Raw genomic sequence first — 24,300 nt, 5'->3', positions numbered from 1 at the left:
TAATGTATAAATAATAAAAATCAAAAAATAGTCTGATAGACTGTTTAATATACAACACATGACTTATTTTGGAATACAAAGAACCAATTTGACCATGACTATGCTATGTAAAATGTGAATTAACTTTTATTAGTAACTTTGGTAAGTTTAAGATTTCAATTCATAAATAACATCGATGGAGGGGGGCCCAAAAATCACAGTCTGCCTAGTGTAGTCCATTTATTTAATCCGGCTCTGGTCCTACGTTGTCCTATGTTAGATATTGGCTTTGTGTGCTTTTTTTCTGTAACCTGGTTGAAAACAATCGAGTCAATCATCATAACTTATGAGTTAATGCTTTTCTTACAGACTCATAGTGTTAAAACTATTCACTCTTTGCAACTTTTCTTCGTTGAAATAGCTACCGCATTCAGTTAGTGTAAATTCAAAGAAAAGCAAACCCTTGAAAGTTACACTCGTTCAAATTGTCATTTAAACGCTGGGTAATTTTAATTGTCTGTCTTCCTATTAAGCCTCGTCAACAATAAGAACTATTTTTAAGCATTTTAAACTAATGCTAAGGGCTTTAAAAGCTTTTTTGTTCAAATGGTTTTACACAGAAAAAATGTGTGATGGCAAGACTGAACAGCAGTGTACCAATGGTGTGATAGTTCAGTTTGTTGAAGGACAATCTGTTCAGAAACATACGTTCCTCTGCTTGCACATTTTGCTGCTTTCACTGAGGCAATAAGCTCCATGGAGGTCGGTTGCGTCAGTGTCTATTTCCAGCAACAGTGACTTATGTATAACATTTATGTGCATATATATTACATACGTTGGGTCTGTGATGTAACAGAACCCTGTAAATCTTAATGGTTCACTTTTTCATAATGTGTTCCCTTTAAGTCTTATTAAAGGGAAGATTTAATAAAGGTAATACTTTTAGAGAAAACAAGCCTAACCCTAAGAAAAAAGCTTTTTGAGGCAAATTTTGACACAAATTAAGTTGACACCAATTAAGTTTTTAGTAGTTCCTTGTTCATTGCTTTTAATGTTGTGATGAATTACAGTGCACCCATTAAACAACCAACATTGCTATCTATTTCTATTATCTATTTCATGCATTTTATTGACTTTTTAAAGTCCTTGTGGATTAGTTGAAAATTGCATATCTAAGATACTCAATTGCCTCACACATTTACAAGAACATGACATCATTGTTATGAGTAATAATCAATAAGAAACTGCCTCGATATTAATTTTATTTTAGGCCACAAAACAAGATCCCAGTTATATATATATATATATATTCTTTAGAAAAAAACCTCATTACAGTAAAATGCACAAAGAAAACATTGAATCAAAAGTTATACCTTCAGTCAAAATTCAAAGTCTTTTATATTTCAATAAGGAAAGCTCAGGGAAAATCAAAAGCAAGGCCATATATTTTATCTCTTTATCTCTTTATACCATATTGAAATGTCATCTTATGGTCATACTAAAAGGTTATATGACTATAATGTCCTCTGTTTAAAAATGTAACTGGGGAATAAAGTACCTGTTTTATTAAAAAGATATCTAACAACTAATACAGGTTCATGAGTGTACAGGCCTTGTGGCAGTTTTGAGTGAGTGACTTTTCTTAATCCTGCTTATAAATGCGTCTATCACAATACTCGTGTTAGTCAGTAACAAATCTGTATATACTATGTGCTGCCGTAGACATTCACTGTTGTCATTCTGACAACCTCAAATGAGACTATAAAGGAAGTTAGATTTTTTTCTCTTGTCAGTTTGTTGAATCAACAACAACTCTGAGATACAGTCATGTTGATCTTCAGCCTTTTGGGCTCTCTCTTTCATCCTGTATTAGGGTTTCAATCTGGTTTCCCAAGCTGGAGAAACACGGCCGGTCATCAAAGTCGTACGCCCAGCACTCCATAATCAAGCTGTATACCTGTCACAAAAGTAGATGGTGATGAAAAAATACAAAAAAAATCCCTTAAAAAATTACATTGGATATGAATTCTCAGGGTGCACATACCTTGGGTGGGCAGTTGTGAGGAGCCGGCAGTCTCCAGTTTAACTTCAGAATATTTGCCAAATGCATTGAAATGGATGCACCTTGTGCGCTGTGTCCAATCTCCTGCATGTATAGCTAAACAAAAGAATCATTTCCAGTTATTCAAAATTAGGCTGAAAGTTTGCCTACACCTGGGAACAAAAATGGTTCTCTGTCTTACCCGTTTTGGATTGCAGTTCACATCACAGTAGGAGAAGAGCTCATGAAGAACGATGCCAAAACTCCAGACGTCTGATTTTTGCGAGAATCTGGACTCGCTGATGGACTCTGGGGCGTACCTGCATTAAATAAGCAGCGTGTGAATTTTAACTACAAGAAAAAAATGGCATGTTATTATCTTGAAAGGCTGTGAGCAGGTTTAATTTGTGACCTGATTTTCCATTTTTATTTTCTACAATAGAAAAGAAAAACAACATTCAAGACCTACAGTACCCACATGTTGCTTCTCACAGCACTCACACAAAAAAACATTACTTAAACATTATGCAATATTAGTTTTACTTAAAAGAGTAGCTTTCAGCTCTGCAGAGATATACCTGAAGGATTTCTGTTTGCTGCACCAAAGACGAGAGATGTAATAACACGTTATATATTCCAAATGTCCCTTTATGGTTTTAATTTTGAGTTTCTGCTAATTAAATCCTTTTTTTTTGTAAAAACCTAAAGCATATATATGCAATATATATGCATTTTAGAATATAATCAATTTAATATATAACATATATATATATTTTTAAATATATAAATACATAATGTATAATCAGCGGCCCCACTTTTGGTGTAAATTAACCTTTTAATGTTGAATTGCCTCTCAGTCTTTTGCATTCGGGTGCTCGTCCCCTGAACCCTAACAGTGTTTCCACATTTTTTCACATGGGAATTTGAAACTTTGAAATGTATTCCTGTCATTTGTATTTTTTTTTGTTACATTGCTGTTATTTTCCAGTAACTTATGGTTCCCAGACCCATGTTGAGAAACACCTTTTACACTGTAACTTAAATTTCAGCCTTTAAATGAGGGACAATGTACCAAAAGATGGGGCTCTCTCCAGGCTGTGTGACACGGTAATACTCCTTGTCACAGGGAATAATCTTTGTCAGCCCAAAATCAGCGATTTTCACCAAAGATTCATTGGCAACAAGGATATTTCTGGCTGCAAGGTCCCGGTGGACATAACGCAGGGACTGCAGGTACTCCATCCCCTGAGAGAATCAAAGACAAAAAGAATAATCTGAGTAAAAAGGAATCGTTGTGTCTCAGAAACATTTGACAGTAAAAAACAAAAGGCTATCTCATGAGAACAAAAGCTTCTGATGCAGATAGATTAGATGTATTTTTACACTGTACACTTATAAAATATGTGACTTCTACCCTCGAATCTACGATAATCCCACTGATGTGACTGGATTTAAACAAGGTAAAGGTTTTGTTGCAAGATATTTTACAACAGGTATCCTCACCATTATTTTTTATTTTTTTAAATATTTTTATCCCGGTTTTTTCCCATTTTTACCACCCAGTGCTCCTACCTAAGTGACAGTCCTGGGCATTGCCATCCTCTACCAACCCCGGGAGGGCCCTGCACTGAGCTCAGGTCTCCTCCTTAACCTGAGGAGTGAGCAGGCCGCATTTTTTCACCAGACAGGGTGGGGCTTCTCCGGCCGGACGTAGCGTGTGGAAGGATCACGTTATTCCGGCCGGATCCTCCCCACCCCATCCCATCTGGCGCCCCGGTTGGCCAGAGGGGGCATGTATAGCCCAGGACTGTGTGCATGTTTTTTGTGAGGGTAGCTCCCATACCTAAGGGAACACGGGGAGAACATGCAAACTCCACACAGAAAGGCCCTTTCGCCAACTCCACCCAGGGTGTGGGCGCTGAAGTCATGGGGGAACTAACACGCAGTTCAGCGCCCACAGCGTCCCCCGGCGGGTATCGAACCCAGGACCTTCTTGCTGTGAGACGGCTGCACTACCAGCTGCGCCACCGTGCCCCCCCTCACCATTATTTTAATAACCCACAACAGACATTTAAGAAATACTTAAGACCTTTCTTTTTCTTTAAAAAAAAAAAAAAAAAAAAAAAAATCTCCCCCCATAATATGTCTTAAAGGAGCTATATGTAAGAGCAATAATAAAACGTATCATAAAATGACCCCGATATGTCAACAGACATTTAAAAATCATGTTCATTTCAAATACTTATGTCACTGACAACAGCACTCAAGCCAGGATATTCCAGTTTAAAAAGAGGAGTTGCAGCCCTCAACTGATGTTTATGTTGTCATTTTTTGTTTTGGCCTGAAGCTCCACCCTCCACCTATCTCCCAATCACCAAGTCAGTATTGTTTCTGAAGCTCCACCCTCCACCTATCTCCCAATCACCAAGTCAGTATTGTTTCGGCATCCGGGTTGCCAGCTCGGCTCTGAGACTGAGACTGCCCCATCTCACACTGCACGACTAGATCGCGGAGTTCAAAAGTTCAGAGCCCACGATTTATGTTCTCACACTGTACGAGCCGATGCTCGGATGCGACCCGTCTGCTGACACTATACGATCATAATCCTCCCGTCGGACCTCTGTGTACTGGAACTCGAGGCCGGTTTTGGGGCAGGGGTGGGCTGTGTCCACCCAAACGTGCGTCCTGGACCCCCGATCAAAGGTTATGGGATCCTTTATTTTTTTTTATAATTTTATTTTTTTATATATATATATATATTTAAAAAATCCCAAAATATCTGTACCGTTTCTGATTGATTGGGCGGGCACTGCGCATCATTTTTAGACATAACAATGAACGCATACTGCAAAAGTTGTGTCTCGCGGAGGAACCCGACGTCCCAGCAAAATGAGAAGAGAAAAAAGAGTTGTTCCGAACAGTACAGCACAATGATAAAAACGAAATCACATTATGGGCGATTTTTATTATTTCACTTTAGTTTATAATTCATCTTCATTGTGGCATCATATAACACTGTTTTAGTCATTTTTGTGCACTTTTCGGCTCATTATATTCTATTTTTCTACATATTTGGGAAGACGAGGTTGCGCCAACATTGTATGACGTCAGGTTTATTTACATCAGGGGCCGCTGTTATTGGTCCAGCGCGATCACGTGACGCGTCCGAAGCGCTCCTCGACACAGGCGCCGCTGGAAATAGTCCCGCTATTAAAATAACGATCTTGAAAATACTTCCCAAAAATCCGAGTTCAAACTTTTATCCTATGCTTAACATAAATAGCTCTTTTTTTTTAAGTGAAAAGAATTTACACGCAGGAGGTGGGAACGAGATGAAACGAAAAGGTGGGTGACCTGACGGTCTACAGCAGACAGCGCACACACTGAAGGCTGATTTATGGTTCCGCGTTACACCAAAGCAGAGCCTACGGCGTAGGGTACGCGGCGACCCGCACCGTACGTGGAAATGCGGTCTTTTTTTTGCTATTAAAACATGATTTGTAATGTGAATTTGCAACACTTAAACTACAAATAATAGTTTTTGAGGTGACATCAGAGATTGCGCATGCTCTCTGTGAAAGGATGAGGTTAATCGGCTCGTAACACTGCTTCAACTGTGCGATGCCTTCACGAGGAGCGACCAGGATTTCAAACATGCTTGATTTTCTTGCGACCTCACGATTTGTGATCGGGAGCTCGTCGTGAGGTGTTAATCTCTCGTCGTTACCCCACGTACACTGCACGAGGCACGAGCAACGATTGGGTCAAAATCGGGCCCAATCAAAAAAAAGTTGCACGACTGGAAAATCGGCTCAAAACGAGCCGATAATCGCACAGTGTATGCCCGGCTTAAGATGTTTGATTCAGGTGTGCTTAATGGGTGTTCTCACTTTTTCTATTACCGGTATTTGAAACAAGTTTTTACTGTAATAACAGACAAGTCATTTCACATAATTTCCAGTAAAGCAGATTTTAATATTCTTATGCACTTTTCACACAAGACTAGCTTCACCTGGAGACCTGCAGTAATCTGCACTAATCACCTGTCTGTGATATTGATCTGTTTCCAATATGTCATGTCTGTGATTTATAAAGTGGAAATTCCACTGCCAGTTTTCTTCCCTATTTCAGCAAACACAGAGGTTATCGGACAATTTAACCCTGTTTGAATCCACATCACAGACAATCAATAATCTGCAGGAAGGAATTTTTTTTTAATTTCCTCTGAAAATGTAATATCTAATTTACAGTATGAATATTTTGTATTTTATTTTATGAAGATAACTTTTAATCTAAGCTCCATATTTCTGATTCTCACCTTACAGATCTGAGAAGCAAAAAGTAGCATCCGCCTGGTGTTGATGTTGGGTCGATTGCTCTCCATGTAGCCAATCAGGCTGCCATACGGCAGGTACTCCATCACCAGGCTCATGCTGAGGCGACCTGTGGTCAGACAAACATTTATCAGTTTCTGTCGGGAAAATGTATCTTAGACATACATCAAATGCGTAACAAGCAACTTATTCTTATTAAAAAATAGCAAGAGGAGGCTCTCTGGTTAATTTTACTTTCACCACTGTAATAATCATGTGAAAACACAGAATTGTTGTAAAGCTTTTACGCTCTAATACTTGTTTATTTTACCCATGCTGTAGCAGAGTCCTCTGTACTTGACGATGAAGTCACAGTGTAAAACACTGAGGGTTTTGACCTCCTTCTGGAAGTCCTCCAGGTTCGACTGCTTGTTGGGCTGCAGCTTCTTCACGGCCACCAGCTCGCCGGTGTTATCACCCAGCGGGTCGTAACGACAAAGTTCAACGCTGCCAAAGTTACCCTGGAAAAATTTCAGTCACACACTTTTCATCCACAACCAAACTGTACGAATAATGTTTTCAAACATGAAAATGGCAGCAGCAACCATGAGACTTTCCCTCCGGTACTCCACAACTTCAGTTTGCAAATCTAAACCGAATTGTTGATATTCCTAACAGTCGGAAGTTGACGTCCTTGATTACTTTGACTGGTGTGTACATTGTCAGGGTTTGACATTCCCCCCCAGTCTTTGAGTTTCTGTTTTGCCCCGCCTGTGTCCCATCTGCCCTGATTGTCGGCACCTGTGTCTCGTCATCCCCTGAGTTTATCTGGTCTTGTCATTCCCTTGTTCCCTGTCGGTCCGTACTGTTCTTCCTTCCATGTTTCCTGCCACGGTTTTCCTCCAGGTTTTTGATCCCTGTTTCTTTGAGTTTTTGATCCTGCTAAGCAGCGCTTTGTTTTTGATTCTTGCCTTTGTTGGAATAAATCCTTGTTTTTTTTTGAGAACTCCTGCCTCCGGCCTCCCTCTCTCTCCTGCATCTGGGTCCTCACCACACCAGCCTGACAAAGACTTGACAGAACGGACCGACCGGGAACAAGGGAATGACAAGACTAGATATACTAAGGGGATAACGAGACACAGGTGCATACAATCAGGGCAGATGGGACACAGGCGGGGCAAAACAGAAACTCAAAGACTGGGGGGGAATGTCAAACCCTGACAGTAACAAAGCGCTGCTTAGCAGGATCAAAAACTCAAAGAAACAGGGATCAAAAACCTGGAGGAAAACGGTGGCAGGAAACATGGAGGGAAGAACAGTACGGGCCGACAGGGAACAAGGGAATGACAAGACCAGATATACTCAGGGGATAACGAGACACAACGAGACACAGGTGCCGACAATCAGGGTAGATGGGACACAGGCGGGGCAAAACAAAAACTCGAAGACTGGGGGGGAATGTCAAACCCTGACATACATAGTCTGCTGCTTTACACTTACTTTTCCCAGCGGGGAGATGTAGCGTAAGTGTCTCTCCTCAAACAGTGTGTCTTTGTGCTGGGTTGGGGTGAGAACCAGGCTCACAGGACTCTCCGTGACGGGCTCAGCGGCATGAAGGATCACATAGTCTGACACGCAACATGAAAACAGGATGTAACTGCATTAAATGGCCCACAAAAAAGAGTCAATTGTAAAGCGACTGTCAGTCACAATCTCAAAGTAGCATTTGTATAAATACGTAAAGGGATTTATACCAATTGTGTAACAATTGTACAATTGTATAACAATTGTGCTTTCTTGTCAACACAAGTTAATGCTGTAGTGAAGTTTGGGTGGTTTCAGTGATGGAGAGTGAGGAGCTCCGGACCAGAGCTGTGATGAGTGGCAGCGCCTGTGAGGGAGCCGTTAAAAGAGCTCAGTCGTTGTATGTCGGTGTGTCTGGAGAGAGGAGCTTGGTGATTGCCATTGGGCCCCAAGCACAGCTAAGTACACTGTTTTGTGCGCAGTAGAATTTGGAGGGAAGGTGCTGATCGCAGCTGGTTAGGGATGCTGGCGGTGAAGACAGCTAGTGGGGCTGTAGTATTCTGGGACTGATGTATGGTACAAGGAAGCCAATGAGTAAGTCCATGGGTCCAAATTTAGATACTACATAGTGAAAAGGTTATGATTTGACGCCAAGGTCATTCCAATAGGACAACTCTATTGGATTTTGTTGCGAAATGCAATATTACTGTATATTCGATGGCGGCCATCTTGAAAAAAGGCCGCCATCTTTTTTTTTTTTTTGGCACAATGGTTTTATCAAAAGAGCAACCCCTAAGGAGTATGTGTGCCAATTCAGAATCAGAATCAGAATCAGAATCAGAAAGGGGTTTATTGCCAAGTTTTCACACGAGGAATATGTTATGGGGATTGGTGCAACACAATACAAATATAAAAACAAATATATAAGAGATAGAATAAAATAGAATGAAATGTATAAACAATAAAAAGTATAAACAGTAAAATAATAAAATAAAATGTACAAAATGAGGTTTTAAAGTGCCGGGTGAGTCTGTACAAAAGTGACTTAGAAACTTAGGATAGGTAAAAAGTATAAACAGAAATGTACAATGAGGTTTGTAAAGTGCCGGATATGAGTCTGTACAAATGTTACGGGGTTGGAATATTTACGTTAATGTAACGTAGAGTGGGATGGGGGGGCAGTCCTTGGTAGTCGGGGGGGGGGGGAGGGGGGACCGGGGCCTTGTTGATGAGGAAGGCTGCAGACGGGAAAAAACTGTTCTTGTGGCGTGAGGTTTTGGTCCTGATGGACCGCAGCCTCCTGCCAGAGGGAAGAGTCTGGAACAGTTTGTGTCCGGGGTGGGAGGGATCTGCTGCAATCTTTCCTGCACGCTTCAGGGTCCTGGAGGCGTGCAGGTCCTGGAGAGATGGAAGATTGCAGCCAATCACCTTCTCTGCAGAGCGGATGATACGCTGCAGCCTGCTCCTGTCTTTCACAGTGGTAGCAGCGTACCACATGGTGATGGAGGAGGTGAGGATGGACTCAATGATGGCCGTGTAAAACTGCACCATCATTGTCTTTGGCAGGTTGAATTTCTTCAGCTGCCGCAGGAAGTACATCCTCTGCTGGGCTTTTTTGGTGAGGGAGGTGATGTTCAGCTCCCACTTGAGGTCCTGGGATATGATGGTCCCCAGGAAGCGGTAGGACTCCACAGAGTCTGCTGGGGAGTCACACAGGGTGAGGGGGGCAGGTGGGGCTGCGTTCCTCCGGTAGTCCACTATCATCTCCACTGTCTTTAGAGCGTTGAGCTCTAGGTTGTTCTGACCGCACCAGGTCACCAGCTGGTCCATCTGCCACCTGTAGGCGGACTCATCACCATCAGAGATGAGTCCAATGAGGGTGGTGTCGTCCGCAAACTTCAGGAGCTTGACGGACTGATGACTGGAGGTGCAGCTGTTGGTGTACAGGGAGAAGAGCAGAGGAGAGAGAACGCAGCCTTGAGGGGATCCGGTGCTGATGGTCCGAGGGTCAGAGACATGTTTCCCCAGCTTCACCCACTGCTTCCTGTCAGACAGGAAGTCAGTGATCCACCTGCAGGTGGAGTCAGGCACGTTCAGCTGGGAGAGCTTGTCCTGGAGCAGAGATGGGATGATGGTGTTAAAAGCAGAGCTGAAGTCCACGAACAGGATCCTGGCGTAGGTTCCTGTGGAGTCCAGGTGCTGGAGGATGAAGTGCAGGGCCATGTTTACAGCATCGTCTACAGACCTGTTGGCTCTGTAGGCGAACTGCAGGGGATCCAGTAGTGGGTCGGTGATGTTTTTGAGGTGTGGCAGCACAAGGCGCTCAAAAGACTTCATGACCACAGAGGTCAAGGCGACGGGTCTGTAGTCGTTAAGTCCTGTGGTCCTTGGTTTTTTGGGGACAGGTATGATGGTGGAGGTTTTGAGGCAGGCTGGCACATGGCATGTCTCCAGGGAGGTGTTAAAGATGTCTGTGAACACCGGAGACAGCTGATCGGCACAGTGCTTCAGGGTGGATGGGGAGACAGAGTCCGGTCCTGCTGCTTTGCGGGGGTTCAGTTTTTTGAATATTTTATTGACGTCCCTCTCCAGGATAGAGAGGGGCGTCGCAGTGGTGTGGGGGGTGGAGGATGGGGCCTCTGGGGTGTGAAGTGGTGGAGAGGCTCCAGCCCTTGCTGGGGAGGGGGGGGTGCTGTTGGAGGAATGGAACTGGGGAATGTGAGTGCAGTCCGGGGGGATGGTGTCAGGACTGTCCCTTTGTCTTTCAAAGCGACAGTAGAACTGGTTCAGGTCGTTGGCTAGGCGTCGGTCGTTGATGGAGGGGGGGGCTCTGGGTTTGTAGTTAGTAATCTGTCTCAGTCCCTTCCAGACTGAGCTGGCATCGTTATCTGAGAACTGTTGGCGTAGTTTCTCAGAGTACAGACGTTTAGCTGCTCTCACCTCCTTGCTAAACGTGTACTTTGCCTTTTTGAGCCTGTCCTTGTCGCCACTCCTGAACGCTTCCTCCTTCTGCAGCCGCAACCTTTTGAGCTTAGAAGAAAACCAGGGTTTGTCATTGTTATAAACAACCCTGGTTCGTGTTGGAATACAACTGTCCTCACAGAAGCTGATGTAAGATGTAACAGCCTCTGTGAGCTCGTCCAGGCTGCTGGAAGAAGTCCTGAAAACGTCCCAGTCAGTAGAGTCCAAACATGCCTGAAGATCCTCCGTAGCTTTCCTGGTCCACTGCTTTGAGGTCCTCACAGCAGGTTTGCAGAGCTTTAGTTTCTGCTTATATGCTGGAATCAGGTGGACCATCAGGTGGTCTGAGTGTCCCAGTGCAGCTCGGGGGACGGCATGATAGGCTCTTCTCACTGTAGAGTAACAGTGATCCAAAATGTTTCCCTCTCTGGTCGGGCATTTAATTAGCTGTCTGTATTTAGGGAGTTCGTGGCTGAGGTTACCTTTGTTAAAGTCGCCGAGGACAGTAACTAAGGAGTCCGGGTTTGTCCGCTCCACGTTCAGTATGTGGTCGGCGAGCACGCGCTGAGCGTCCTGCACGTGGGCCTGCGGTGTGATGTAAACGCCGACCAGGATGAATGAGCTGAACTCACGGGGAGAGTAGAAGGGTTTGCAGTTTATAATAAAAAATTCCAGATCGGGAGAACAGTGTTGCTGGATCACTGTCACATCTTTGCACCAGCCGTTGTTGATGTAAAAGCAGATTCCTCCACCTTTCTTTTTTCCGGAGAGCTGCGCGTCTCTGTCGGCTCTGAAAAGTTGGAAGCCTGCCAGCTGCAGCGCAGAGTCCGGGATGAGACCACACAGCCACGTCTCCGTGAAGCAGAGAACGGAGGATGAGGAGAGGTCTCTGTTCTTCCCCACTAGTAGTTGAAGTTCATCCATTTTATTGCAAAGTGATCGCACATTGGAGAGAAATATGCCAGGTAAAGGTGTGCGGCGTCCGCGCCGGCGGAGACGCACGAGCGCGCCTGCCCGTTTACCTCTCCTCCTGCGCTTCACCGCGTGAACAAAGGTGATCGCACCTTTGACTAGAATGTCCAATAATTCCACTGATGGAAGGAGAAAAGTGGGAAATAAATCCGCTGGAGTTGTTCTTCTGATGTTCATCAGCTCTTCTCTGGTGAAAGAGCATCGGGAGTCGTAGCAGAAAGCTGCATTATTAAATAAAAAGAGACAAAGTAACACGCACCAAATCACCGCGGCTGCCATCCTCTCCGGCGCCGGAAGTAATTTTGGTGCTTGTAGCCGCAACTGAACGATTATTCCTGTTATTTCTCTAACTATAGGGCGAGGCTGCTGCGTAGGCAGGGACAGTGGCAGTTAGTGTGGCCGTCTAGGAACATGCCGTCCACTCTCCAGCTGTGGAAGAGGTTTTCCGGCCATTATTGGTGCCCCAGACTGAATCCTTATTGTGCCGGACCAGCGCTAAAGCTAAGACCCCAAGGGAGACTCTTGAGCCTCAGGAAAGCTAAGCTAAGCTAAGGTCTTGAAGTCATGTGAGTTAATCCTGCCAATCAGCACAGATCATGCTTTGTCACAGACAGTGTCATCATGGCATCTGACCAATCAGCAGTGCCCTGGAGAAGCAGGAACTTCATTGATTTTCAAGAAGGGGAAAGTTCACATTTTTGCTCCTACCTTCTTCCACCCAAAAGTTCAGAAAGCTGAAACTAACCATGGTAAGTTAATGACACTCACACAGTATGTGTTTGAATGATGTTGCTAACTGATGAGATAAGTGTTTGTGCAGAATTAGTGAAATCAGTGAAATGGTTAGCATGAATAATGGTGATCCCATATATGATCATACGCCCCTGTGTGGTAAAACTAGTGCAAGTGACTGAGGAACCTTTTATAGACATATGCCAGATACTCTAGTAAGCCATACTTTGTGTATTTTTTTTTACAAATACACCCCCTTATGGTCAAACTAGTTCAAGTGACAGTGTCCTTTTGTAGACATATGCCCGGTGCATCTAGTAAGTCATACTTGGGGTGTTTTCGTTTTACAAATAGCGCATTATAAGGTAAGACAATATTGGATGTTGCATTGGATGTTGCCACAGATTTGTATAGCATAATATCAGTACCACCATTAATTCTAATGCTATTCTTCACTTCTTGTTCTGTGGGATGGTCAATGGCATGGTCAACCTGCCTGCTGCTGGTGGAGAGAGAGGGTCAGGAGGTGATTGGACTGATTGGACGAAATATATGGATGAAAAAAAAGAGAAGCCCTATAAGTCAAGTTGTACCATTTATGGAGAAAAGTTCTAATATCTCTATGAAGAGACAGTAAGATGTTGAGAAGTTAAAAAAATAAAGTATCATAAATATTATGTTGTATGTGTTTTTTGTATTTGTATACATATCAAATGTATGGGTACAATTTCACCCACAATGGGCAAGTAACCATACATGGTAACATCAGTGTTAGATACAATGTTACTCGCGATGGGCAAGAACCATATATGGTAACTTCTTTGACCTTGATTTGCATCTAGAATAAAAAAAAAAATGAAAAAAAGAAAAAATGAAAAATACTCTGGTAGTGGTCCCCAATAACACTCTAGGGTTGAAATTGTACATTTCCAAGTATTTCAATGAGTGCCCTATAAAGGGTTAAACCTGTGTGAGTGTTTCTTTTTTTTTTTTTTTAAGAGTTTTAATTACAGCCAGCGTGGAATCCCGTTTAGGGACCGAACAGTAGATGGGAAGTTGCCCTCTGTTTGCCTTGGTGACACCTGGGGTCGTGTGGATTGTTTTAGCCTGCAGTGTTTGAGCTTGCCGTTCAAGTTGACGTTTGGAAACGTCTATTTACAATGGGTTTTTGCAGTTGTGTCTTTTGGCCCATCCCATACTTCATGAATGGGAGAATAAAAAGCAAGTATGGGGATTATTCCAGATTGGAAAACTACACTGACTACTCTGAAACTGGCTGCCTAAATGCATTTCGTCCTATTTGTACTTGAAGGAATGCTAGCAAAACATTTATTACAATACACGTCCTGGACAGAATAACCATAAAAAAAACACTCACAACACATATTCTGCATCATGTAGCATAATTTCAATAAACGTATGTATGTATGTTAAAACATTTTTATTCCTCCAGAGATGAATAAGCGTTTCATCAAAACCTTGACTAATGAGTCACTGCATCTCCATCACATCCTAAATCCATGATCAAAATCACAAAGCTGCTCATTCTGTATGCTCTCGTAGTCAGCTGACACCGTTTTTGGGGAAAAACAATATTGCTAAACCTACACCTCACCAATGACGCAACTCCAGGTCATAACACTGCCCACACAGTAAAGTGGGGAACTTCATCTGCCCTGATGTGCTCATCACCCAGAAACAGAATAATACTGCACTCATTGAATCGCTCAATCTTTCTCTACTGCAGCAGATTCAGTCATCTCTCATAATAATGCTCATATGTTGTACCGGACTTATTGAGCTGGCCTCCACTGCCCTTTACTCTCCAGATCACGGAAATGTTCCTACGTTACAAAACTGTTCAATGTTACTATTCAACCAGATGTTTTACATGATGCTCAGTAGGAATCATTCAAGTTTGTTGGTTAAACAGCTATCCTCTTGATTTCAACTACTTTATTTTCGCACTGCAGAACAATAATTGGAGTCTAAAATTGACTGAAAACGTTTTGCACAACGCCAGGATGACAAATGGTTTCCACTGAACCACATTGTTCACTGAAATGCAAGTTGTGATTGTAACTGAAGTAAATTACCTTCTTCAGACACTTTCATTTGTAAGTGCTGTGTTGTAAACACTGATACCTGATGTGATGAGGCTGTTGAGCTGACGGATGATACTGCGACAGGAGGGTCTGAACGCTGCTTCATAGTCCATACACTGACCAATGAGATCTGCCAACTCAGTCCACTGGGAGGGAGGCAGCTGCTTCGAACTTTCATAAAACATCTGCTTCTGTGGAAAACACATCAGTAGCAACAATTATCAAAAAGTCCTTTTTACAGTGTTGCTTTAGATTAAGGGCCAATCCCAATGTTCACCCTACTCACTACCACTAGCCCTCACCCACTACCACTTCACCCTCAAAATGAAGCCACAAGGGGTAGGGCTTTGTAATCTTCCCTAGGGATTGGGACACCACTTGCTACGTCACTGCGTGGTTTACGTTCGAGTACGTAAGCGGTCCTGGGCATTTCACGGATTTCTGTGAGATCAGGTTGAAAACAATATCCTGAATTAGTTTCTGATTTGATTACGCGTTTTGATTACATTTCTAGCAAGAAATATATATTTTACTTTCAAAATATTCACTCAGTGCACGGCGCCGTGTACCCTTCGGCGTAGGGTCTGCGTTGGTGTAACGCAGAACCATAAATCAGCCTTTATTTTGGCGAGATCTGAAAAAACTTCGCAAAAACGAGCAAGCGAGTGATTATGTACATTCACTGAGTGAACATTATGAAAGTAAAATATATATTTCTCGCTAGAAATGTAATCAAAATGCATTTTTATGCAGAAACTAACTCAAAATATTGATTTTATTCACTAAAAAATGAGAAATGTCCGCCATGTTTTTTTGTTTGATTCAGTATGCAAATGATGACGTAAAGCATTCTGGGAAATTTTCTCTGGCCCTTGGTCGGCGAGTCAGCATCTGAAATCCCTCGCTCTGAAGGGCTAGATTCATACCCCCAACCCCTCGTTATGCCCACTACCCCTACATGCAAAGAGGAATTGGGACACCACTACCCTCACGGGAACGCGGAAAATTTAGGGGTAGGGCTAAAAAGTAGGGCGAGGGGGTGTATTGGGACTGGCCCTAAGTCAACCATCTAGGACAAGACAAAGACTGACCTTCAAAGTAAAAGAAATGAACCAAACCCATCGCAAGTAAATAACTGTCTTATGAAATACACGAGAGGTGATTTAGAAGTGAGGACGTGCAGGTACTGGGTAAAGTCTATATACTTGCTCGTACCCTGAACTAAACCTGGTGCTGTACCTGCTCGAGGCTCCAGCCTTGAAGTGGGGAGTTTCCATTGTTGAAGACTTCCCACACAGTGGCACCAAAGCTCCACTTGTCACACTCGAGGGTCAGGTTGTCTGAGGCCTGAAGCACCTCCGGGGCCACCCAGGGGATCCTGTCCAGGATAACTAAAGAAACCATAATGTGATTTATTACAACAACAACAAAATCACAATTATGCTGTTTGATTCAAAATGAATATCAGCTGGTTTTTATCTCAATTATAAAAAGGAACCTTTCAAATGTTTCTGCCCGTTTTTGGTTGGATTATGCATGCAAAGCATAACTACAGGAAGAATCTTTACCATCTTTTCCAAGCATGGACACACTGATGCCTGGATCACTGAGCTTGATGAATGGAGAGCTGTTCTTGGAGTGGTCGCCCTCTCTTGCCAGCAGCAGATTCTTAGCACAAATGTTTCCATGTACAATGTTTTGCTCCTCCTGCAAAACAGTTACATGCCACAATACACCAGACAAGGTTTGGTTTATTTATTTCATTTTGGCAGTAACAGTGATATTACCCACAAGGACGTAAATATTCTGTTTTAAGAACTTTTTTGCTTACACTTTTTAAAGGAGAAAACACCTGAAATAAAAGACTTTCTTACCAGAAAGGTGAGGGCACATGCAAGTTGTTTGATGACATTGAGTTTCCAGCTCACTGACATAGATTTGCTTCTTTTCAAGTAAAGGTCGAGGGCCCCGTGCTTGACAAACTCCTGCACCATGATGTCTGAGAGGCACAGCGTGACATGTTTTCAAAGCTGTACTTCAAACCGAGTCTCAAATCCTCACCCACGTAAACAGGGACTGAGCCGGACCGCATGAGGATTTTATTCTCTCAGTATGAAGGAAACACCATTTCCATTCACCATTTCACTTACATCAGTTATGAAAAGCAAAAGTACACTTTCTTTTCAATCCTAAGCAAAGCTCGGTGAACTGAGCCAATGAAGAAAATAGAGTATTATAAGACGCTAATATTGCAATACAGAAAATGATCACTTTTAAATATCCCTGTAATGAATTAGCTTATTAAGCATATCCCCAATCAGACAGTAATGATATTTATAAAACTCTTACTTAGTTTAAACTTACTTTTTACTCCATGAACACCAACGCCATAGACATGAAGGAGATGTTTGTGTGAGATCTGGCTCATCAAACTGGCAGCTTCAAAAAATGACTAAGAGAGGGTGAAAAAAGTACAAAAGCAACATGCGTTTAATGATGCCATGTCACCGCTTGGATCTATGAATTTACAACAGAAAAAAAAGTTTTGCACACCTCCCAGCGGTTCCTGTGAGCAGCATCGAGTTCCTTCAGAAGAACCTCTGTCATGTGTTGCTTCCCATCATGGATGTCTGTTTTGGAGCCTTTAAAGATTCGGGTGAAAGAGCCCTGTCCAAGGCTTTCACCCTTTAAAGGGAAAATACCTTTAAAAAATTCCTCTGAAGATTCCTCCATAATCAATAACTCTTTGGATAACTGTGACACCATCACTTGAACTTAATTTCCTCTGTGATTTGTCCCAGTGATATTTTTACTAACAAAACACGTTATAATAACCATCAAATTAAGAGCTGTAATAAAGGAAGGGCTGCTAGTGGTCATGGGGTTGAATTAAAAACAGTAAAATGAGTCGCAGAACGATAGAAAGTAGAGCAGTGAAAAGGTATAGTAACAAATGTGGTCTCATGCTGACACACTTACCCATTCCAGGTCTTCATATTTGATCATGTGGAACTGGATATGACTGAATTTGTTCCTTTCAGGTGTTGGGGAACCATGAGTCTCAACCATGCTGCTGTTGCGTATGATTATCAGATTTGTCAGCTCTTCAGAAACAGCAAAAAAAAAACAAACACGCCAGAAATGGAAGCATTAAGCTTATACTTAATAATTTGTTTGACTGTGAGCATCTTTACAGGACACATATCCAGTTCATGAGACCTGCAGGGTTCTCAGTGCTGAAATTCAGCTCCACCTGCCACTGAAGAGGAGCGGTTTGATTTATCAGCCCATAAGATGCTGAACCCCCACATCGCCTCTGATACAATCACTGCAGTTCAATATCGCTACAAGAACAGCTCTACGAGTGTGTATGAAAGAAAATATTTGTTTGAGACGGATGAGGTCAAACTTTTAAAAGTATCCCTCTCCCCTTGTCACGTATCAATACTTTGTAACAAATATGCATCATTTTTAAAGGCTGTAATTTACACCACTGGGTAACATCAATAGTACAAAACAAAAATGGACGGTTTTAAGAGTTTTCCAAAGTAAAATAAAGAAAAACACAGGTTCTCTGAGCTCCAAATACAACCTTGTTTAGATGGATGTAGTATGTGCTCACCGGCTGGCTGATCAGTCTCTAAAAAACATTGACTACACTTTTAGTATGGTATCACTCCAAAAAAGATATTTTCTTAAAAATCCAATGACACAACGATTGATTAATAAGTTTGATTGCAATTAGTCTAAGTTTGCTACTTTGGGTGTGAAAGTGGAGCAACAGATACGTAAGCAATATTTAAATTGGGTAAACGAGATTATTAACTTAAAAAAGAAAGTCAAAATGAAAAGGATTGTTTAAAAAAAGGACATGGAAAACAAGAATCACACTGCTCCTAGGGTGTCCTGTTCCTCCACACTTTCACTGCTTGAACCATACTGGTCCCGACCAGGGATCAGTATGTGATGAACTGAGAGCAAGAATGTGTTGCAATGTCGCATTATTGCTGGTTTGGGAAACATACCTTTGGGTCGAGGTGGGCAGCAGCGAGCTAACATGACAGGTATTTCAGCCAGCAGCAGCTTGTTGTGTTGATAGTAGCAGGTCAGCTCTCTCAAACTGGAAAATGATTTCTGGACTCCAGGAAGGTTGTAGTACTGATTTTTGATAATGAGACAGTCTTTGTAATCAAGTCCAAATTGGGTCTGCAGAAACAGAATCAACAGACTGTTCATCTGGTGGCTTTGAAACTCTCTTACCTTGGAGTTGCTGGATCTTTTTCAACTATTTTATGTATGTATCAAATAAAGGCATTTAGCATTTTGCAAAATTATTATTAAATAAATCCTAAATTAGTCTACTTCTATTTTTGCGATTACCTCAACACAAACAGTGAGGAAGAAGTTCTCATAGCTCTTGGGACTCTGCCGGAGGAGGAAAGTACCTCCTTTGCATCTTGCCTTTTTCAGCTTGTTGACAGCGAACTCTGATCTGATCAGACAACAAATGGCAGAAGCATCAAAAACGTGTTCATGTTTACATATGACAGATTCAGCATTTGTTAAAGGACTCACATAATTGGGCCGTGGCAATGGTTTTTTATCGCCTCCAGAATGCTTGGTGGAGCGATGTTTTGGCAGAAAAAGTGGCTGGAGTCTGTGGTCAGTCTGAAGTAGCCATCAACAAGAGAGACGAATGAAATCGCCTCTTTAAGAGTCTGGAAATTGGCTTCCTGTTATGTGACAGTCAAATTGAAAACATAAGTAAAGTTTTTTGTTGATCAAAAAAAATAATAATGGAAATGATTTTTGTTTAAAAGAAGTTCTTTACCAAGGATCTATCATCCTTACAAGTTATGGTCACCATCCTGCTGTCTTGGGGCACCAGCTCGTGGCAGACTCTCTTTATACTGATGTCAATGATTTCTTGGAAATCACAAAATGTATGCCACTCCTATAAATAAAGAACGAGACAGAGGTTTACAGGTTTTAAGCTTTAAGATCAATTAGATCTCTGCATCCAGTTTTGCCACATAACACCATGCAACACTCCTTTCACCAACAGATGGTGCATAAAAGGTTACAAAGCCATGGTGAAGGACCATCGTGTCCACATGTAGATGGATGGATTTAAAAAGTGAAGCCAGTGAGGAAGTACTTTAAATGTGAATTTTTTCTAAAAGTCAGCATGAGCAACCTCGTTGATTTCAATTTGAGCATTTGATTAAAACTGCATTTCTTGCTTCGGTAAACATTTTTTCATTGTCCCATGTCCCCTTGTAAAAAAATGCAAAGTGATCACTTTGTATACCACAGTCCAACTACTGTATGAGTAAGATACTATTAACCTCTTAATTGTACAAACTTAAGTTTAAATCCTCTTACCAGGCCACCATCAGGGTGACAGCTTCCACCTTTTTGAATTCCCGTCTCTCCCGTGACCCTCACGTGTGAGAAAGTTGCCGTTGAGTAGGGGGACGGCCGATTCACATGGTAGGTCTCACTTCCCAGAGAAGGCTCAATGCCAGCCAGTTCTATCAGATATTTGAGTTTCAAGCTGCACTCATCTACTGAGCTGTTTCCAAGCTTCTTCAGGAACCGCTTGAGGGTGTTTCGGATTCGATAGCGGTCCAGGCGATTTCGCTTCTGGATGTCATGGCGATGAGACTTGGGTAGACATGATTTATAGCTGAAGAAGAGAATTTAGTGTAAGCATGGCAAAGTACAACAATTAAAACATATTATGATGGATGTTTATATACTGGTGTAGGGTATGAATGTTCAAATCAAAGTACATTCCTAAATGTATTCATTTGGGCCAAAACTGAAAACTTTTCTAACTGTAAATACCTGACAGTCTTGCAGAGGTCTCGTACAGTCTGATTGCGCTCTTTAGCCATTCGCCACAAGTCCAGCACAGCAAGGCCAAGGCACTCCTCCTGGGCACTGAGTGGAGGGACAACTCCTGCTTTACTGCTGATGAAGTCACTTCGCACCTTCACACCAAAAGACATCAATGGCAGATGGTTACAAACTTGTGTGGTCAACATTAATGTCATAGTTTCCAAGGAGCTCTTTTGAGCTATTGGTACGGCAATTTTTGTGTGTTTTATGTGGTAGATCTTTGAATTTGAATATTCTTTAGTTAAAGTGTCTGACACGAAGAATGGATAGATTTGATCCAATTTAGTTTGTTATTGAGAATCGTGTTTTGGTTATTGGAGAGATTTGTGGTAATTTTTCAACATGCTTTAAGAGTGAATTGATTTCATTTGTCAAGATAATTTAATTTGTTCTTCTTTATTTTAGAACCATGGCAATCATCCTGAAACTTCACTAAACCAACATTCACCTTGTGAATTTCAAATAAACTCGACAATTGATTGACTGCAATCCTGTTTCCTGGTGGTTGTGTGGCTCCAGTCTGAACATTCATTCACTACATATAGTTTAGAAACTTAGAAACTTAGAAATGGCAATTTTACAACATTAATGACCTGATGTAGAAACTTTCTTTAATGGAGGGATGCCCCTTTCCAGTCCTCTAGGGCCACTGTCCTGCGTGTTTTATGTTTCCCTGCTTCAAAACACCCTGATACAAAGAAATGTGTCATAAACAGTCTTGTGCAACTTGATAACAAGCTGATGAGGATCCATCAGTTTGAATCAGGTGTGTTACAATACAATACAATACAACTTTATTTATAAAGCACTTTAAAAACACCAACATGGTCCAAAGTGCTGGACAGGCAAATGAAAGACAACACACCATAAGGCACAGGGCACATAAATAAAACAATCATGATAAGTTAAGTCAATAAAAAGGATAAAGGTGTTGCAGCAAGGAAACATTTAAAACATGCAGGACAGCTGGAACTGGACACCCCTCCTACTATACATACTGACAGAAAAACTATCAGTAAATGTCAATTCTTCATTGATTGTTCAGAGGACTTTTTGTAGCATTTAACTCCACTATTTTGATAATATGAGGGATGTTGTACACTTATAGGCCTGGGCTGATCCCCAAAACCCAAATGAATTCAAGTTTTTGCACCAAATTTTTGCTTCACCAATCTCTTGAAGATTAATGTTGTCGAAAACATATGACCCTGAGAAAGAAAATGTAAATCAGATAGCCTCATAATGGTCCCTCAGTCATGAATAGATTTTGTGATGGTGTTGAGGTTGTGACGATGTTAGTCTTGATGGTGAATACGAACAATGATTTAAAAAAGTATCCAGAATGTTTCATATATAATTATTCATATCAGTTCATTGATGAGTACAATGTTAGTGAAAGGGATTATTGTGTACTTTACCTGAGCAAAAAGATAATCTATGGCATTGTAGTCGAGCACTGGGCTGATCCTGTCTCTCGTCAGGCTGTAGCGGTAAGAGGTTCTTGATCCTTGGCCAAACCAGTTTCCAAAGAAAAACCTTTGAACAACAAAGAAATCCATTATTCCTTAAGTAGGACGCCAACTCTGAATTCTGTAATCATACTGTTCACCTCTTTACACTTGTTGTGAATGTAAGAGCTAAAGATTAGGTCCATTTGTTAGCGTTTGGCTGAAAATGTCTGTATGTGGCTCCAATAATGTTTATATATCATTCAGTTTTAAAGGTGTATCACTACTCGAAGCTTCATTTGAAATCTTGCTATGTAATATCGTAATAATACACATCCAAACTATCTTCAATACTACATTTTTTATAGCAAGAAACTTGGTTCGCTAATTCTAGTTGACTAATCACTACAGTTAACTGTCCATGTAGTCTTTCTCAGAGGGATTATTGTATGAATAACTCTTGGGGCACAGAGTGGTGAAACTTCATCAAAAATAATTTACACTTACCTGACTCGGAAGTGAACTTGTATGTTCTCATCTGAGTCAAACATGTGTGATGGAGGATACCAAAATGAGTGATCGGCAGAGGCCAATCCAAAAAGACCAAGGTAAACTGGTAAGATTCCTGCAAAATAAATAAATGAGTTTACCACGATGTGACATATGAACATCTGTGTGTTACCCAGCTCATAATAATAATTCTTTGCTCTCATGTTTAATTTGTAATTCAACTCTTACCACATTTCTCTCCTGCTTTTATACAGACATTTTCAGCTGATATCTGTCCAGATGAAATGTGCAGCGTTGTCTCTTCCTTTGTGCCAGGGAAGAAGTAGAGGTGCACTTGTAAACTGGAGGCCACACTTGAGCTGGACTTGTGACTGCCCCCCCGGTCTCTGACCATCAAAGGGGTAGACTCTTCGTATCTGTGATCCATGGGCATCTCTGAACTATCAATCAGACAAAATAAGTCAAGGTGATCAAAGTTGTGACATAACAATAGCGTGATAACACTATTCTTTTGCCTCAAATTATACACATTCAATATATTCAATATATAAGTCCAGCAGTTTATTTGCCATCTCTCTACATACAGCAAAACAAATATTGATCGTAATTGTAGATCTGGATACATGACACGCTTGGATGGAGGCAGACTGAATGGACATTCATCCATCACAATGAAAGAGTCTTGTTATATAGTGCAGGCTGAAACACTATTTAATTCTTTACCTAACTTTGACTTATGATTTGGGCACCAGATGGCTACAAACAAACACTGTTGTCCAATTTAACATTAGCAAACGCCTCCAGTGCTGCATTGACGCCATTCATATTCACACACAGGCTTGTTTTCACTTAAAAAAAAAGGGGGGGGGGGCGTTGCAGGCATTGAGTAGAGGCTAAGCATCCACATGTGCCAGAAAAAGTAATGATTTAGATGTTGCCATGGTAACAATATGCCCATATGAACAACCTTGTTAATAACAAATAACCTTGGTAACAACAAACAGCCTTTTCTGCACAGCTACAGTCTCAAGGATAGTTTTCATGGTTCAGACAAATGTTGGATGTGTCTGACAAATGGCCTATATTGGAAAGACAGAGTTTGATCCGTCGTCCAAAAAAGGTCAATGTTACAAGACCGCCATGTGAACAATTTTTATTTATGTGTTTAAAGATGAGCAGGTTCCTGCTCAGAGATTGCATACATGTGTACACCGAAATACACTACCAGATTTCAGTATTCCATGTGAAAATTCTGTATATTGTTCTCAAAATTACTTTCAAATTATATTATTTATATTGTTAAAAAATGTTAAATATAGAATTGTGGACTTCCCCACGCTATCGACCGAAACTACTCATCATGTTTCTCCTTTACTGAAACAGGGACTGTATGTAACATCAATTAAAATACACAATATGACACTTAAGCATATACAAGATTGTTTGACACTACAATCATTGGTAATAAATTATTATTATGTATTTTAAGTTACACTGATAACAATGCTGTCATGTTCAGATGAACGATTTCATACAACACACTAATCTTAGGATACAATATGTAAAAACAGTCTCATACTTACAGTTCATGCGCCAGACGTAAGTACCATTTAATATTAAACACACTTTTTGTACTATTACAAATACATTCCAGGAAATAAGGCTATCAATTTCTTCATTCTCTTCCCGCTAACATCTACTTCACGCGTAAGAATATGAGTGTGAGTGAGAGTGTGTTTAGACAGGAAGCCTCAAAAGCTTCCTGATTTTAGCATCAGCAGTCACGTCCATATTTAACCCTGATCTTTACA

The 24,300-nt window shown here is 41.4% G+C and overlaps 1 protein-coding gene across 1 annotated transcript; it reads right to left on the bottom strand.

Moving 5' to 3' along the window:
* Positions 1-1,012: 1,012 nt before the first annotated feature.
* On the bottom strand, positions 1,013-24,204 carry jak3 (Janus kinase 3 (a protein tyrosine kinase, leukocyte)). The gene is made up of 24 exons (XM_061738524.1): positions 24,073-24,204; positions 22,718-22,929; positions 22,487-22,604; positions 21,950-22,067; positions 20,478-20,623; positions 20,013-20,316; positions 19,459-19,581; positions 19,203-19,360; positions 19,008-19,119; positions 18,653-18,833; positions 17,607-17,731; positions 17,181-17,312; positions 16,992-17,079; positions 16,502-16,626; positions 16,196-16,334; positions 15,867-16,018; positions 14,668-14,818; positions 7,834-7,961; positions 6,665-6,854; positions 6,339-6,463; positions 3,093-3,265; positions 2,223-2,340; positions 2,024-2,137; positions 1,013-1,936 (listed from the first exon to the last, which is right to left on the bottom strand). Exons 2-24 carry the CDS (start codon positions 22,920-22,922, stop codon positions 1,817-1,819), a joined length of 3,345 nt encoding a protein of 1,114 aa, XP_061594508.1. The 5' UTR covers positions 22,923-22,929; positions 24,073-24,204; the 3' UTR covers positions 1,013-1,816.
* Positions 24,205-24,300: the final 96 nt, after the last annotated feature.

The sequence above is a fragment of the Cololabis saira genome, chromosome 13 (genome assembly GCF_033807715.1).
Source record: "Cololabis saira isolate AMF1-May2022 chromosome 13, fColSai1.1, whole genome shotgun sequence".
NCBI lineage: Eukaryota > Metazoa > Chordata > Actinopteri > Beloniformes > Belonidae > Cololabis > Cololabis saira.
The sequence above is the reverse complement of the archived record's forward strand: the minus strand, read 5'-3'. Positions and strand labels throughout refer to the sequence as shown.